A 15638-nucleotide genomic window follows, 5' to 3' on the forward strand; every position below is an offset into this window, starting at 1 on the left:
CAGGTTACGAAGTCCTAATACCCATGTGTGCGCATGTGGGCATGGGCGCGTGTATGTGCAGTGCAGGTGCTCGAGCATGTCTCTGTGTGTGTGCATGTATGTGTGTATGTTATGTCAGAGGTGGGTGTTGACATAAGGATCTTAAATCTGAGGAGGGTCCCCAATCTTCTCACTTCTCCTGACTCTATCTCCATTGTTAGGGATACTCACAGACGTAGCCCACCATACACAGTTGTCTGTGATACTGGGAACTGAGTGACTTCCTGCATGTCGGGCAGGCGCTCTACCAGCTGAGCTCCACCCTCACCCCTCACCCCTCACCCCAGCACCTATTTCACATTCAAGAAGAAATCCAGAGACACACGTGGAACAGAGTCAAGCAGCGGACACAAATGCAAGGGCTCAGCGGCATCTCAGCTCCCTCAGCTCAGCTCAGCGTCAAACACTTGAAAGCTACCTGGGTTGAAGCTACCTGGCTATTCCCCACGACTGGCAATCCTCCCCTGTGCCACATTAAAGAGACCCTGAATGCTGGCATTTACCACTCTTCTTTTGTGGTCTTTGAGCTTCCCTGAATCCTTAGTTAGGTCTAGTCAAGAAACTGTGCAAACTGGCATGTTTCATTCAAGTTCCTGGCTGCCCTCCAAGAACCAGGTCACCCTGACCTGGTCCTTGCCCCAGGGACACACAAGCTGGGACAGACAAAAGCAACTTGCCGCCAGGACAAGCCCACAGGAATATGGTTCCCATCTTCCTGCAGTGTAGTGGATGGAAGGACTAGGGACTAGATTCAGAACATCCTACTGAACACAGGATTGCCTACGCCCTCGCCCAGACTCCCCTTTGAGGATCCATTTAGATTTTTCCCGGCCATTTGAACAGGTTTCTGGGAAGGAGGCCAAACGATCCAAGACAGCCGTTGGCTCCATTGGAGGAACTGGGTCTTCCCTTCTGCAAACAGATCAGTACTTCACATTTCGATTTGCAGTGCTGGAGATCAAATCCAGAGTGCCGTGCGTGCCAGCCAAATGTTCTTTGACTGAACTATATTTCCAGCCTTCTGTGCTTACAGTATCCAGCAGGATAAACAAGACAAACTGACACCACACACATATAGATGCAAACCTCACTTGGCACACAAAGCTAGCGCTGTGCACAGGCAACGGAAACAGCTCCATTGAAAACGGGTTGTCAGGGGGAGATAGTCCATGCCTGAAATCCCAGCACTTGGGAGGTTGAGGCAGTTCAAGGCCTTTGTCAGGTGCATTGGGAGACTGAGACCTGCCTGAACTTAAAAATAAAATAGAATAAATATGAAGCAAAACTCAATAGCATACCATTACAAAACCCTTTTTATGTTACAACTAGTCTTGATACATTATGAATGTTTTAAAAGTGTAGATAAGGGGCCAGTGAAGTCGCTCAGTGGCTGAAGTGTTTACATGCAAGCATAGGGACCTGCATCCCAGCACCCACGTAAAGGCCCAGCATGAGGTGCTCATGTGAAACCCCAGCTCCACAGGGGGTGGGGGCCAGAGACAACATTACAAAATTACGATGGAGAAAAACTGACAGGGCACTAGCTACCAACCTCTGGCCAACTACGTGCAGAAGTGCACAAGGACACCAGTGCTCACATGTACATATATGCACACATGCACACATGCACAGAAGAAAAGAAGAAAGGAGGGGGGAAAAGGAAATTTAGGAATGACCATGATAAACTGGGAGGGGCAGGCCACCTCTAGTCCCAGTACTTGGTAGGCAGAGCCAGGTGCATTTCTGTGAGTTCAAAGCTAGCCTGATCTACATAGTGAGTTCCAGGATCATCTAGACTACACAGAAAGATCCTGTCAAAATAAATAAATAAATAAATAAATAAATAAATAAATAAATAAGGTATGATAGATGCTCAAAATTTAAAAGTTCTTACGTTCTTCCAGGGGACCCCAGTTTGATTCCCAGATCCTCTGTCCTAGCTCACAACTGCCTTCATCTCTCTCTCTCTCTCTCTCTCTCTCTCTCTCTCTCTCTCTCTTCTCTCTCTCTCTCTCACACACACACACAGGCACACAAATAAAAATAAAATAAATCCTAAAAAAGAAGAAAGAAAGAAAGAAAGAAAGAGAGAGAGAGAGAGAGAGAGAGAGAGAGAGAGAGAGAGAGAGAGAGGGAGGGAGGGAGGGAGGGAGGGAGGGAGGGAGGAAGGAAGGAAGGAAGAGAGAGATGGGCATGATGAGGCACATCTGTAATCCAGGCATTTGGAGGGCTAAGGCTGGAGGAACTTGAGCTCAAAGCCAGCCTTGGCTACATAACACAGCCTTTTATCAAAAGCCTAACATAAATAAATGAATGAACAAGAAAAGAAAAACATTGAAAAATTTGGCAATATGATTGATCAGAAAAGCAAACTAATCCTAAGAGTTTGCACCTGCTAACAGTTTCAAAATTCATAAGGAAAACGCTTACAAAAAGCACTATACAAGGAGCCAATTGCATAGTCATGATAGGATATTTTGATACCTCTCTTTTAGTAGTTGATGAAATCAGCTAAAAAAACAAAACAAAACAAAACAAAACCCAAAAACCAACCAACCAAACAAACAAAAAAACCCAATGGCCACAACAACAACCAAAAAAACCCTCTTTCTAAATAAAAGGATCATTAGCCTGGCTAGGGAATGCTTTCTGGCAAGCATGAAGACCCAAGTTCCAAGTTCAATGCCCAGGACGCACATTAGAGAAGAGCGCCATCTCCTAAAACTGTTCTCTGGCTTCCACATGTCTACAATGTGGCATACATGTGTCGTGGGCATGTACATAGGCATGCACAAACACACACAATCAATCAATCAATCAATCAATCAATCAATCAATCAATCAATATCATTTTTAAAAACAAAAGATCAAGTTCAATGGTTTTCAAAGAGTCATTTACTTTTAAAGGACCCTTGGTGAATACCTGAGACCCTCAGAAAGGGCTCAGAAATTTCTCTCAGAACAGGAGAATATTTTTCATAAAGTCCTAAGACCTTAATGGCCTTGCCATGGTATTTTTTTTTGTCTTTTGCTTGATTTGTTTGTTTGTTTGTTTGTTTTTTGAGACAGGGTTTCTCTGTGTAGCCCTGGCTGTCCTGGAACTCACTCTGTAGACCAGGCTGGCCTTGAACTCAGAAATCTGCCTGCTTCTGCCTCCCAAGTGCTGGGATTAACGGCGTGCTGCCCAGCTTGAATTTTTTTTAACTTGTCAAATTGCATAGTATATGGATAATATACCAACACAGCAAAAAAAAATCCATTAAAAAACTTTTGAATTTTCTTACTGTATAGTATCAATGTCATATACTCTAAAGACAAAAATTATTGCAAATGAATCTTGGATTTTAACTGATAATTTTATGATTGGGAGTAAAAATGGCTTTTTAATTTTCTTATTTTAAAATAAATTTTATTTTTCTCTTTGATAATTTCACACACATATATAATATATGTGGTCATATTTACCCTGTCGAGTTTTTTGAGTAGGGGGTGTGGTTTCTTATGTAGCCCAGGCTAGTTTTAGATTCCTCAGCCTCTTGCCGAAAGCCCTTTGCCAGTGCTGAGAGTATAGAGAAGCACTACTAGGCCCGGGTCGTCTATCTTTTTGGTTTTGAAACAGGATCTAATTTAGCCCAGGCTAGGTTGAATTTTCTGTATAGCCAAGGATGACCTTGAACTTCTAAAACTTCTCCCTCCATCACCCAATTACTGGAATTACAGGCATGGGTCACCAGGTTCAGTTTATGCAGATTGAACCTGGGACCTCTTCACTCTGGGCAAGCAATCAACCAACTGAGCTACATCCCCAGCAAGAGTCTTCACTCCTGATATCTAACAAGTGTACAGTGGAACTTTCCAGAGGCTGCAAGACATCACCACAGATTTGAAAGCAAGACACAGCTATCTTTTATCGAGGCTAGCATGAAAGAGATTTGCAAATACAGTCATGCGTTGCTTAAGAATGTGGATATATTCTGAGAATGCATCGTTAGGGGATTTGTCATTGTGTGGATATCAGAAACCTCCACAAGTGAGATGTCATGGTTTACTACATACTTAGGCTCTGTGGTATGTAACATTATAGCCATGTTCCATCGATGACCAACACATTATTGTGTATGTAGTACATGGCTACCTGAAAGCCACTCTAGCAGGGGTGGGTGTGGTGCACACCTTTAATCCCAGCTCCTGGGAGCCAGAGACAGCCTGGTCTACAAGATCGAGTTCCAGGACAGCCAGAGCTACAGAGAGAAACCCTATGTGGAAAAACCAAAGGGGGTTGGGGAGGGCCACTTCTGTTCCACTCACCAAATTTGACTTTGGAAAATCTAGAGTTTTTTTTTTTTTTAAAGAATTATTTCTTTATTTTATGTATATGAGTACACTATAGCTGTCTTCAGACACACCAGAAGAGGGTATCGGATGTCATTACAGATGGTTGTGAATCACCATGTGGGTGCTGGGAATTGAACTCAGGATCTCTGGAAGAGCAGACAGTGCTCTTAACTACTGAGCCATCTTTGTAGCCCCTTAGAGTAAAAAAAAAAATTTTTTTAATTCTCCTTTTATGGTTACCAAATTCCTGCTTTCTTTGTTGTTTAAGGAGACAGCCATAGAAACCACATTCTTTTCAAGCACACAAGATGTGTTCATCAAGACAGAGCATATTCTGGGCCATATCAAAGTTTCAGTAAAGCTGTAAGCTCTGAGCACACACCGAGCACATTCTCTAGTTCAGGTAGAGTTCAGTATAAAGATAGTATCAAGGCTAGTAAAAGCGCAACGTCAAAATATAGCAGACCGATGGGAATCAGACAATGCATTTCTAAACAAGACACAGGTGAAGGGATTAATCATGAGAGAGATTAGAAATCTTTCAAAGAAAGGCATGATTATACATAGCATTTCAAAGCACAGGGTACTATAAAACAGTTTGTAGAGGAAGATTTATATCTTTGAAAAATATACATAGCGAGAACAAAAAATTTACTCTTTCCATGCCTTAAATCTCCGTATTCAGGAGGGCAAGGGCAGGTGGAAGTCTGTGAGTTCGAATCCAGCCTGGTCTACATACTGAGTTCTAGGTCTGCCAAGGCTACATAGCAAGATTTTGCCTCAACAAAATAAAAATCACTCTTTCTTCTTACAGTTTCTGTGACAGATATAATATTTTATGTAGATAGGTATATATAAATATATGTCGTTGAGTTTTGATTATGCATTTATATCCCTCAATACATAGGAAAGTACTAAAATCCCTAGCTAAGTCTCCACCCCTGGGAAACAGTTGTTTCTTTCCCCACACTGTTACTGTAACAGCCAGTGACATACTATAGAGCTAGGAGATAGCAGAAAATTTTCAGTCACCCTGCCTCTAGGACCGGGTCCCCTTACAGTCTCAAGTAGAGGGAAGGCTGGTCTATTAGTTCTATCTCAGCCCATTCAACCAGCAGACTCCATGTCAAGTGCTCCCTCTGGTTGTGGCACGCTTGATCCATATCTTTTTGTTTGCTCACACTTCACTGACTGCCTGAGTCTAGGGGGAGACTCTTGGTATCGAAGATAACAGGGGTTTATGACCTATCTCTAGTTAAGATCTGGTTCTGCAATTTACAGTCATCCTAGGCCAAGTTCTTTGTTCTCTTTAAAGTTCCTTTTAAAACAAAGACATCAAGCTCTGCCCTCTGCAGGTTCCATGTGAGGGTGCTTTTCACGGTGCATGCGAAGGGCTAAGGGCTTTAGCTCAGCATCTGGACCACCGCAGAGGCTCGAAGCCCCTGGAAGCCCTGAGGATTCTTACTAGGTTTTGGGTAGAGTGCCCAGGGATGGTGAGCCTCCTCTCCTGCTGGAGATCACAGAAAGTTCCTCCCTCCCACCTACAGGAAGTTCACGGCATCCTGGATCCTGTTTCAGGCCTCACCTTGGATCCGCAGGCTCTCCTGGTACTGGATGATGAAGTACTCTTGGGTCTGCTGCAGCTTCTTCAGCTCGTTCTCCGTGTCCTGTGTGATCAGGCGCAGCTCCTCAAACCTTTGGTTGATCTGAAGGTGCTTCTGGGACATGGCGTCAACCAGGATACCAGCAGGGGAGCTGCACTGGGGACACAATAGGTTGAGTGAGCCAGGTGGGCAGTGGTGGTGCACACTTGGGAGGCAGAGGCAGGCGGATCTCTGTGGGTTCCAAGACAGCCAGGGCTATGCAGAGAAAACCTGTCTCGAAAAACCAAACAAAGTAAAAAAAGCAAATAACCAAATAAAGATAGACTCAAGGAAAGGGACAGGAGCTGTGTGCCAGGCAGTAAGGAGGGGACCAACACCAGACACCTCAAACTCCAAATCTGGGATTAGAAGGGAGGGCTAGAGAATAGTCAGTGACAGAATTGGAGCAGAAAGGAAAAGGAGAAGTTAAACAGGGGGCCTGGGAAATAACGGAGAGTCTGCGGCGGAAATGTCTTTGTCTGATCTGGTTTACACTAGAGAATATGGAGAGTCCATCAAATCTCCTATAGAGAAACTAGGAGGGAACACATGGCAGGCATCCCATGATCTCTCTCTAAGGATGATCTTCCTAAGGATGATCAATTCATTCCCTCAACTCCATAGTTATCAGTTGATGCAATGGCACTGACTGCGCTAAGTGCTGGGGGACAAATAAGAGACAGAGTCTATACACATTCCCAGCCTCTGAGTCCTCACACCTGGAGGGACAGAGAAAGAGGCAAACCTGTCACAGGGGGGCATCCTGGAGACCTCTGAGATCAAGTGACAGGGAGAGACATCACCAATGTCCCTTTGAATTTCGCCAAGCCTACAACATCTGGTTGAGAGGCAACCGTGTGTTCAGGGACTTTCCAACAAAGTGTTCTCAAAATAAAATCCAAACTCCTTGGCCCGCCTTTAGCCAGCCAGGCAGGTGGCCTCTGTGTCATCCCAGCTTGCCTGTTGCCAACGCGCAGCAGGTATGTGTGCCTTTCTGCATCTGTTCCTTCGACCTCGAATGTGCCTGCGCCAGGGCCCTTGCACTTGGTACGCCCTCGGCCTGCAGTGTTCCGCTGGCAGGTCGTCCTGAGATTGTCACTTCAGCCCCATATTGTAGACACAGGGTCTCTCAACCTAGGTGAGTTCTTCTGTGTGCTTTCTAGGTGGTTTTGCAATCTCAACAACTCCGGGATGCAGGAATTGGGCTGGGGAATGCAGTGCCTGGCTCTTGAGTCTGTGCCCACTGTGGTACCCCACTTGGCCCTCTTGCCGTGTTAACCGCTTGCAAGTCTTCAACCCTCAGGTATCACCAACATCTTCCTACTCCAAAGTGCACTGTTGTTATTTTAGGCTACGAAAGTGATCCTTCATCCTTGCTCCTTCCTGCCTCTGTCCCCTCAGGACACACTCCTGCCAGCTGCCCTGTGTCTTGTCTCCCTACAACTCAGCTCAGTCTGAGTCCTGTCTTTGCTGGGACTCCTAGGCATTAGGCTGCTCTGTTTTAAGTATTTATTTTATTTTAAAGATTTATTTGGTGCGTGTGCACACGTGCAAAACTTTCTCTTCTGTCTTGCAATGCGGCTGTCCATACTCAGCATGCATACAAATTCATTTAATCCTTATGACAACCTTATCACAAAAGCACGATTACCAGAGCCAGTTTACAACAGTGAGAACTGGGGACGCATTGGTAGATAGAGCACTTGCTTAGCTCTATCTATTGGGTCGTCATTAGAAGGCAGGAAAGGAAGAAGAAAGAAAAGAAAGGAAAAGATGAAAGGGAAGCTGGAAAGATGGCTCAGCGTAAAGAACATGTATATTTGTTCTTGCAGAGGACCCAAATTTAGTCCCCGGCACCCATAGACACCTCAGAACTACCTGCAGCTCCAGGGGTCCCGATGGCCCTAGTTTCAAAGGCCACTTGCACACGAGGTTAAAAAGTTAAAAGTAAGATAACTTATTTTTGAGAAAGGCAGAGAAAGGGAAGGAAATGAAAGAAAAGAAGAATTATAGAGGCTTTAGAGAGCCAGGGACGGAGCCAGGGACTGGGCCGACAGGTCACTCTGTCCTGTCCATGCGTGACATACACTGCCTCTCACACCTCCCCCTGTCCTTTATTTCTCCTGTGCTCTCCTCTTAGCCACATTACATAAACACGGTGGGATCGAGAGAGGAAGTCATATGAAGGCCTCCCCAGCTCCTCTCCCCACGCCTACAGACAGACACTCACATTGTTGGCTTCGCGAACCAGCCTCTGTTCGTTGTACAGAATGTGACGGATACAGCGAACCAGCTCCATGGGACAGCGGTCATACGTGTTCTGAAAGAGGACACAGGAACCACCAATAGCCACCTAGTTCTGATCCCACTGGCTTCCTTGCGGCACTCACTCCTTCTTCTCCCCTAAGCCTCAGCTTTTCCTGGGAAGCCCTAGGATTATCAGACACCTTCACTCTCCTTTGCCCCTCCCCTTCTCACCAGAACTTCTCACCAGGTTTAAAGCGATTTAGAAACTCAGAGTCTAAACACAAAGCGCTTCCAACCTCACACCAGCCTTTACTCTCTTGAGCATGGAAATCCTACGACAAAAACTCAAACTGTTCTCAAGTCATGGATGGGAAAATTGATGTTCAGATAGTCTAGGCATGTGTTCTGGGGCAAATGAGGAAGAGAGACAGACAGACAGACAGACAGACAGACAGAGATAGACAGAGAGACAGACAGAGACAGAGACACAGAGAGAGACAGAGACAGAGAGACACAGAGACAGACACACAGAGAGATAGAGACAGAAAGATAGAGAGACACAGAGACAACAGAGACAGATACAAGAGACAGACTTGGGGCATGCGAGGCCAGCATCAAGGTGCTTTCCACTAGGCACCTGGCCCTGGGTTCCTAATTTTCTTCCTCTCCTGTTCTTTCTGTTTCTTCCTCTCTCTAGGATGAGGTTTCACTCCCCCTACATCCCACTGTTTGGAGGTAAGAGGGGTTCTCTAAGAAATACAAGTGGGTTCTGATAAATGCTTGACCATGAATGTCACCCACACCCTTTTCCTGATTCCATAAAAATCCCTGCTCCCCTCCATATATAGGGGAGGTTCCTTTTTTATTTCAAAGCCCTTTTATCCAGCTCTTGCTCCACGGCGAGGGCGAGTCTGATTCTCTTCAGCAGCTGTCATGATTTTAAATGAGCCCCAAGGGGACTGTCTGCTTGCCTTATTCCCTCGTTTCTAGACTGCCAGGGTTCCCTTGTCCTGGGGAGGTGTCCACCTGACTCAAGAAGGCTCTCTACTGCTAGATCTATCCACAGTGCTGCTACACGGCCCCGCCTTGCTGGAAACACCCCTCTCCTCCCTCCCCACCCCCTCCCACCTCTTGCTTTGTAATATGTTAAAAGATCTGACAGGTCTGACTTAGAAAGAGGGGGTGGGGGAAGTTGAAGAAAAGTTGCCAGTAAGCTTTTGGTCACATGGTGACTCAGTGGCCAAGCCAGTAAAAATCCCAGGGGTTCTGATGCTGGGAGAGAGCTTAAGGGGGCCCCTTCCTGCAGAAGGCAAAAGCATTCACACCCACCTGGAGCTGTGTGGCATAGTGCCCCAGCTTGATCTTCAGCAAAAACCCATCTTCCCCCACCTGGTGTTCTGCCTTCTTCTGCAGCTCCTGCACCAGGCCCTCCAGTAGCTGGGTGGCCTGGCCTCGGTCCTGGGGATTATCTAAGTCAATAGCATCCCTTGGAACGTAAAAAAGGGGGAGATAAAGCATCAAGAGTGATTCAGGGCATCCCAGTCCCACAAGACTTGCTCACCGCAGCTGTATAAGCATCAAAGTCTAGATGAGTCTCCCCTCTGATAGCTCCCGTTTCCCTCTTCCCCTTTCCCAGGGACACCACCCCTTCCGCACAAGGACAGATAGAACCAGAGTCATACCAAACCACAAGAGGAGACCCTTGGCCTGGAGAACTGGGACACATTCTGAAGGTGAAGACTCGGGGCATGGGGCACCTACCACGGCTGGCTCTCGATCCACTGGGCCAGGTAGTGCCGGACCTCGATGGGGAAATGCTGCCCATACAACACTTGCATCTGGCGCAGGGCATCTCCCTGAAGCTGCTGGGCCTGAATCCAGCCTGCCATGGCTGTTTACCTGGGGGAGAAGATAAGTCATTTGTTCTGCAGAAGTCTCTAGCCTGTCAATGCCCTGCAGTGCCACGAAAGAACCTAAGGACTGAGGTGAGGCCAGGCTCCTCTCTCACCCCAGGCACGCTTTCCTGTGTGGGAAGAGAGATGGCCACCCTTCCCTTCCAACAAGGAACCCTCGAGGCTGCCCTTCTCTCTTCCTGTCCCTTCTCTCCATGTCCCTTCACTCAATGGAGCTATCCCCAGACTAAATAAAAAAAAAAGGGGGGGGGTCTACAAACCGAAAGAGAAACTTAAGACACAGAGGCCCACAGTCCCCAACTAGACAAACACAAATATTCTTGCCACCCAGCCTAAGACCCACACTCAATTTCTTGGAAGGGAAACTGTTCCAACGTAAAAGTTAGGCCACTGCTGGGACAGCCACTGGAGGTGCAGGTCTCCCCAGGCACGTGTCTGGGGCTGTCAGGGAGAGAAGACTAAGGGTCGACTCTGTCTACGGGGGAGCCCTGGGCTGCACTCCAGAATCTACCCGCTCCGAGTGGAGAGTGATAATGTTAGTGTCCACTGCGTGAGTCCACCCCTGGCTGCCGCCTGCACGGGTCCCTTGTCCCTGCTCCCTCTGAAGCTCCCATTCGAAGCCGGGACAGATGTCTGTCCCGTGTCAGGCCATGGGGACTCCAGGGTGCTAGATCCCGGGGACGTGGCTGCAGCCTAGATCCCCTGTCCACGCGCCGCGGGCGGAGCCACGGCAACCCACCCACCTGGTGCTGCGGAGCGCCCGCGGCTGTCGCTCCAGGCCGGGGCTTCTGACGGCTCCTGACGGCTCTTGACGGCGGCGGCGGTGGAGGCTGTTACTACAGGAAGGAGCAGAGAGCAGCGATTTCCTCCTCAAAGGTCAGCTGCCTCCGATAGACCATACACAGCGCGGGAGCTCGCCCCAGCACCCCTCCCAGCAGCGGTCGCTCCCTCCTTGCCTCCGCCCTCGATTACCGGCGCCCCGGCGAGTGCGCCAGGGCGCCCCGCTTACAAGACCGACCACTAGGCTGGGCGGCGCTGGGCTGAGGACAGCCCCTACAGCGGGGTCCCCCCTCCCTACACACACACTGGGACTCCCGGTCTGTGCTCCCCTGCGGCTCCGGGGGTGGGTGGGGGGGAATGAGGGAGGAGCGTCCTGGGACAGCTGAGCTGGAGCAGCCAGAGGGTGCCGGGAAGTCCCGAACTCTAAAAATCCCTAACTAGGGCCTCAGTTTTATCATCTGTTAGAAATAAATAAATAAAATAAAAGAGTGGGAGGAAGAAAAAAAAAAAAAAAAAAGGCTACCTAGAGATGGCTCCTACCTCTGGAGTCAACTAGTCTGTCTCTAGATTTACAAAGTTGTGTGTGTGTGTGTGTGTGTGTGTGTGTGTGTGTGTGTGTGTACACGCGCATGTTCAGGTAAGGGTGCATGTGGCTTCTATGCCTGCAGAGTCAAAACTTTAGAAGGACTGGCGATCCCAGAGAAGCCAAGCCTACCTCTAAGGTCTCCCACCTAGCATGACTTCCACCACATGACCTTCCCCCTTAAAGCCGGAGCAAGAAAGACCTTAGTAATCATAGGTTTCAACCCCCTACCCCCCCTTCTGACCTTTGCAGGTAAGAAACCTCAATCCAGAGAAGAGAAGGGGCCTGCCCAGGACCTCACTGTGGTCACATCACAGTCTCATCATTAGACTGTGACCCACAAACCACTCGGGAGTCCATCCAGTGACCTAGAAGGGTCACGCCTGAAGCTGGTCCTACCTTCTAAAAAGACGCAGGAAGGGGTAGCCAGCACTTTCTAACTTCACATCTGCCTGCAGACTTTGCTGTGGCAGCAGACCTGCTCCCTGGAGCTTTGCCTGGATCATAGTCCCCATCCCAAAAGAAGAGTTCCCCTTAAGGCCCAGGGGTTGGACAAGGCCAGGCTGGAAGTCTGCCATCCCCTTTGCCCAGCTTCCCTCTCTTCTGGGCCTCCTCTCTGCCTGGAAGTTGGCATGGGCAGTACTAAAGGAGGGGCCAGCCCGGCTGCCTACTCGAATACCATCCGGGCCAAGACCCAGTGGCCTGGAGGGATCATTTTAATTGGCTTCCTCTCTTACTAATTTCTTCTTGTATCTTTTCTTTCCATTCCGAGTTCCTGATCCTTCTTTCTGGTCTTTGGACCTCCTCTTTTACTCTTTTTTTACTTTAGAGGTGGGGAAAACCTGAACCTTTTCTGCAGAAGTTGAAATGTCTGGGCTGTCCCCACCCTCTGTGTGTGGTCACAGTGACTTTACTTGGCAGGATCACGAGGAAAGGAATTGAAAACTGGGAGGGGGGGGTTGCAAGGAGGATCGGAGGATGGGAGAGACCTTGCTCTTCAGATGCTCTGCCAGGACCAGGTAGGGTAAGGGGCTCAGGAGGAGTAGGCATAAGCCTTTTCCCGTCTTTCCCCTCCACTCTGTACAATGGATTGATAGGGAGCCGGTTAGGCCCTCCGCTCCAGATGAACATCAACATGCAAAGCTGCCAGTGGCCTTAAAGGTGATTTTACCAATGGGAACAATAATAGGCCAGATAGGGGAAGTGACTTGACCAGACTCTTGGAGCCTGTGTGACAGATCCAAGCCCATTGCCTCATGGTAGGTGGATCCCACTTGGCACCTGTGTCCCCCAGTCTTTCACAGTGGACGTGACAGTAGATTCATTAGGTTTACCAAGTTCTCTGAGCTACATCTGTAGGCAGAGGACCACGCTGGTCATGCCCTCCATCTGGACACCTGAGAGTGGGTGTGGTACAGAGCTGCCCACCCACTTCCAGGCATTGACTTCTCCAGACCCCTCCCCCAGGACCCACAGAAGTCTGGGGCTCCCACATCTGGCTGGGCTGGGCTGGGCTTGCTGGGAAGGTGGTTAGGCCTGCTTACTCAAAAGCTAGCGGGGAGGTGCCATGGAGCAGAACTGTAGGAGAGTCTGCAGAACCCACTCATGTCCCCAGATCTTACCAGGACCCAAAGGTGGCTGGCTCCCTCCCTGCCTTGCCTCTGGCTCTCTCCTCATTGGGCCGTTTTGAGGTTCCTAATCCTTGTATCTTTAAACATCATTTTCTTGTTTCTTATCACTTATTGTATGTGCATATGCTGTGGCCCTCATGTGGAGGGAACAACAATCATGGAATAATGTCTCTCTGTCAACCATGCTTGCCAAACTTGCTTGGCAAGCGCCTTTACCCACTGAGACGTTTTGCCAGTTCATCTGGTTGCATCTTCCACTGCTCCATTCTACCTTTTTCTATGCCTCTGCTATCTCGAAGATACTCACTGGGTAGGTGGGGAGTGGGGCAATTCTACAGCTTTCCCAAGATGGGCGCTGAGGAAGGAGGCTGTTGAGTTAGGTTGGGGACAGAGGTGACTGTGGTTCTGACTCCGGATAATACAGTTACCCGGAAGTGTCACGTTTGGGTTTTGGTAGTTGTTGTTGTGGTTATTATTTGTTTGTTTTGGGGGGTTTTGTTGTTTGTTTTTTGTTTTCAGTCCTTTGGTTTGGTCTCTGTTATTTCTCACCACAAAGCAACCTGGTGGTTTTAGGGGACCAAGCTCTAAGGGAGAAAACTGAATTCTGAGGGAAAGGAGTTAAGAAGATCAGAAATACCCGGTACCTGTGTGGGCCTGGAAGTAGCAACTGGCTTCTTCCCTCGGACAGTGCTTCTCCCCTCGGACAGTGCTTCTTCTCTTCCCTCGGATAGTGCTTCTCCCCTCGGACAGTGCTTCTTCTCTTCCCTCGGATAGTGCTTCTCCCCTCGGACAGTGCTTCATCCCCAATTTTGGGTTGCAGTATTCATTGGGGTAAGAGGGGATTCAAAACAAAATCAAACAAGATAGCCCAAAATGTTGGTATGTACTTTGGAATCTTGGCCCTGGGGCTGTGAAGACAAGTGGTGTCCCTGAGCCTCACAGCCCAGCCATCCTAACTAGTCAACACCCCCAAGTCCCAGTGAGAGATCCTATCTAAACAAGCAAGGTGGACACCTCCTGAGGTTGACACCTGAGGTTGACCTCTGGCCTCCACCTATGCGTGTGCACACCTGGGTACCCATACACATACGCGCACATGCCCCCCAAATCACACAGAAACACATCTCCCTCCACACCCATCTTGACCTAAATCGTGGCACATTTATGCCAACGTTGAATGAAGGCAGGGCTGGGATCATCCCAGTGATTCATCCATAAGAGACCTAGCTGAAGCTGCAGGTCTGGCACTGTAGATGGTTGCTGCCACTGACAGCCTGTGAGCAGGGTCTCAGTGACCATTCCTAGTTGTGCCACCTCTAAGCCCAGGGAGTACTTATAGAGTGAAGAGATCTCTACTGGCTGATCTAGCCCAGGCGGGTTCTTGGTATCGATCCCAGCTCCTGCATCCCCACACTTAGCAGAGCCCTGTTGTACAGAGTGAGTCTGTGTGACCGTGTGTTGTGTGAAGGGGAAGGGTAATACTAAGTGGCCCTTTTGGCCTTGATCTCTCGGCCATCAGGAGAGTCTGAAAGGCCTGCACAGCACGTGGTAGAGAGGACAGACGGAGGTAGAAGTCTCCCTTGGCTTCAGTGTGCCTGGGCAAGGCAGGTGAAACAAAATCACCTGTTCTTCTGCGCTGTCTCCTCTTCAAGGAGCACTTCTGTTGTTTGGGAGCCAGAAAGGTGTTCCCAAGAAAATGAGAGGTTTCCCAGCAAGTGTTTGTGTCCTGTGGCTGGACAGGGAGAGCAGACACCCCTGAGGCTTTTAAACATCCTCCTTCACCTATCTGAGTTCTACTTGGACTGGCTACAACTGTTTCAGCCCCCAGCCTTGGCCACAGACCAGTGCTCAGCGCCTACCTCACTGCTACGTAGAAATGTTGCCCTATTAATGACCATGAAGCCAGAATAGGCCAGAATAGGAGTTGGGGAATGTGTATGTGTGTTCTCTGTAAATGCTGAGAAGGGTAAGGAGCCTTGGGATTGGGGTGAAGCCCCCTTTCCACCTCTGTCCCCTGGTCTCTAACACTCTTCAGAGAAGTCAATTTACAGAGAACTCACCAAGAGAACACAAGGCTACCCTGCCGGAGGCACAGTGACTGTCCTTTGTTTCTGGGAAGAGAGGGATGGGAGGGAGGCTGTGGGACTAGCCTGGGTGGTGCAGTGGAGGCTAGGAATCTTGCTTTCTTTGCCAGCTGCCATGCCCACCTACCCAGATGAGAGACTGGCAGTTCAGGTATTCTAGGCACACAGAAGAGGGTGTGGATACAATACTGGGTGCCCATCTTCTCTCTGGCCAGGTGAGCAGGAGGAAACCTGCTCTTTGCACACCTGGCTCATGGCAGGCCTAGGCCAGAAACATGGTGGGAGAGAGTGGAATGGGCAGGAGTGGGCTTGGCCACAGTTCTGAGCACCCCAGGCCAGGCCAGCCTGGCTTCGTGTCCTCACCCTGATGACTATCGTTCCCT

At 48.8% G+C, this 15638-nt stretch overlaps 1 protein-coding gene across 3 annotated transcripts in view; it reads right to left on the reverse strand.

The window, feature by feature from the left end:
* Positions 1-15638, reverse strand: part of LOC110304461 (signal transducer and activator of transcription 5A) — a 33927-nt gene that overhangs the window by 13585 nt on the left and 4704 nt on the right. The window contains exons 2-7 of one of the 3 annotated variants that reach the window (XM_021175894.3): positions 13816-13966; positions 10921-11013; positions 10026-10163; positions 9594-9750; positions 8248-8337; positions 5960-6134 (exon numbers count right to left, since the gene is read on the reverse strand). In XM_021175894.3, coding sequence (XP_021031553.1) covers positions 5960-6134; positions 8248-8337; positions 9594-9750; positions 10026-10153 — 550 coding nt within the window. In that variant the 5' untranslated portion in view covers positions 10154-10163; positions 10921-11013; positions 13816-13966. Of the gene's footprint in view, positions 1-5959; positions 6135-8247; positions 8338-9593; positions 9751-10025; positions 10164-10920; positions 11014-11784; positions 11852-11939; positions 12068-13815; positions 13967-15638 lie in introns of those variants that run through there. The other 2 variants (XM_021175892.2, XM_021175893.2) reach the window with 2 other exon arrangements.

This window comes from Mus caroli, unplaced genomic scaffold, assembly GCF_978045245.1.
Source record: "Mus caroli unplaced genomic scaffold, Mus_caroli_1 scaffold_13, whole genome shotgun sequence".
Lineage (NCBI taxonomy): Eukaryota > Metazoa > Chordata > Mammalia > Rodentia > Muridae > Mus > Mus caroli.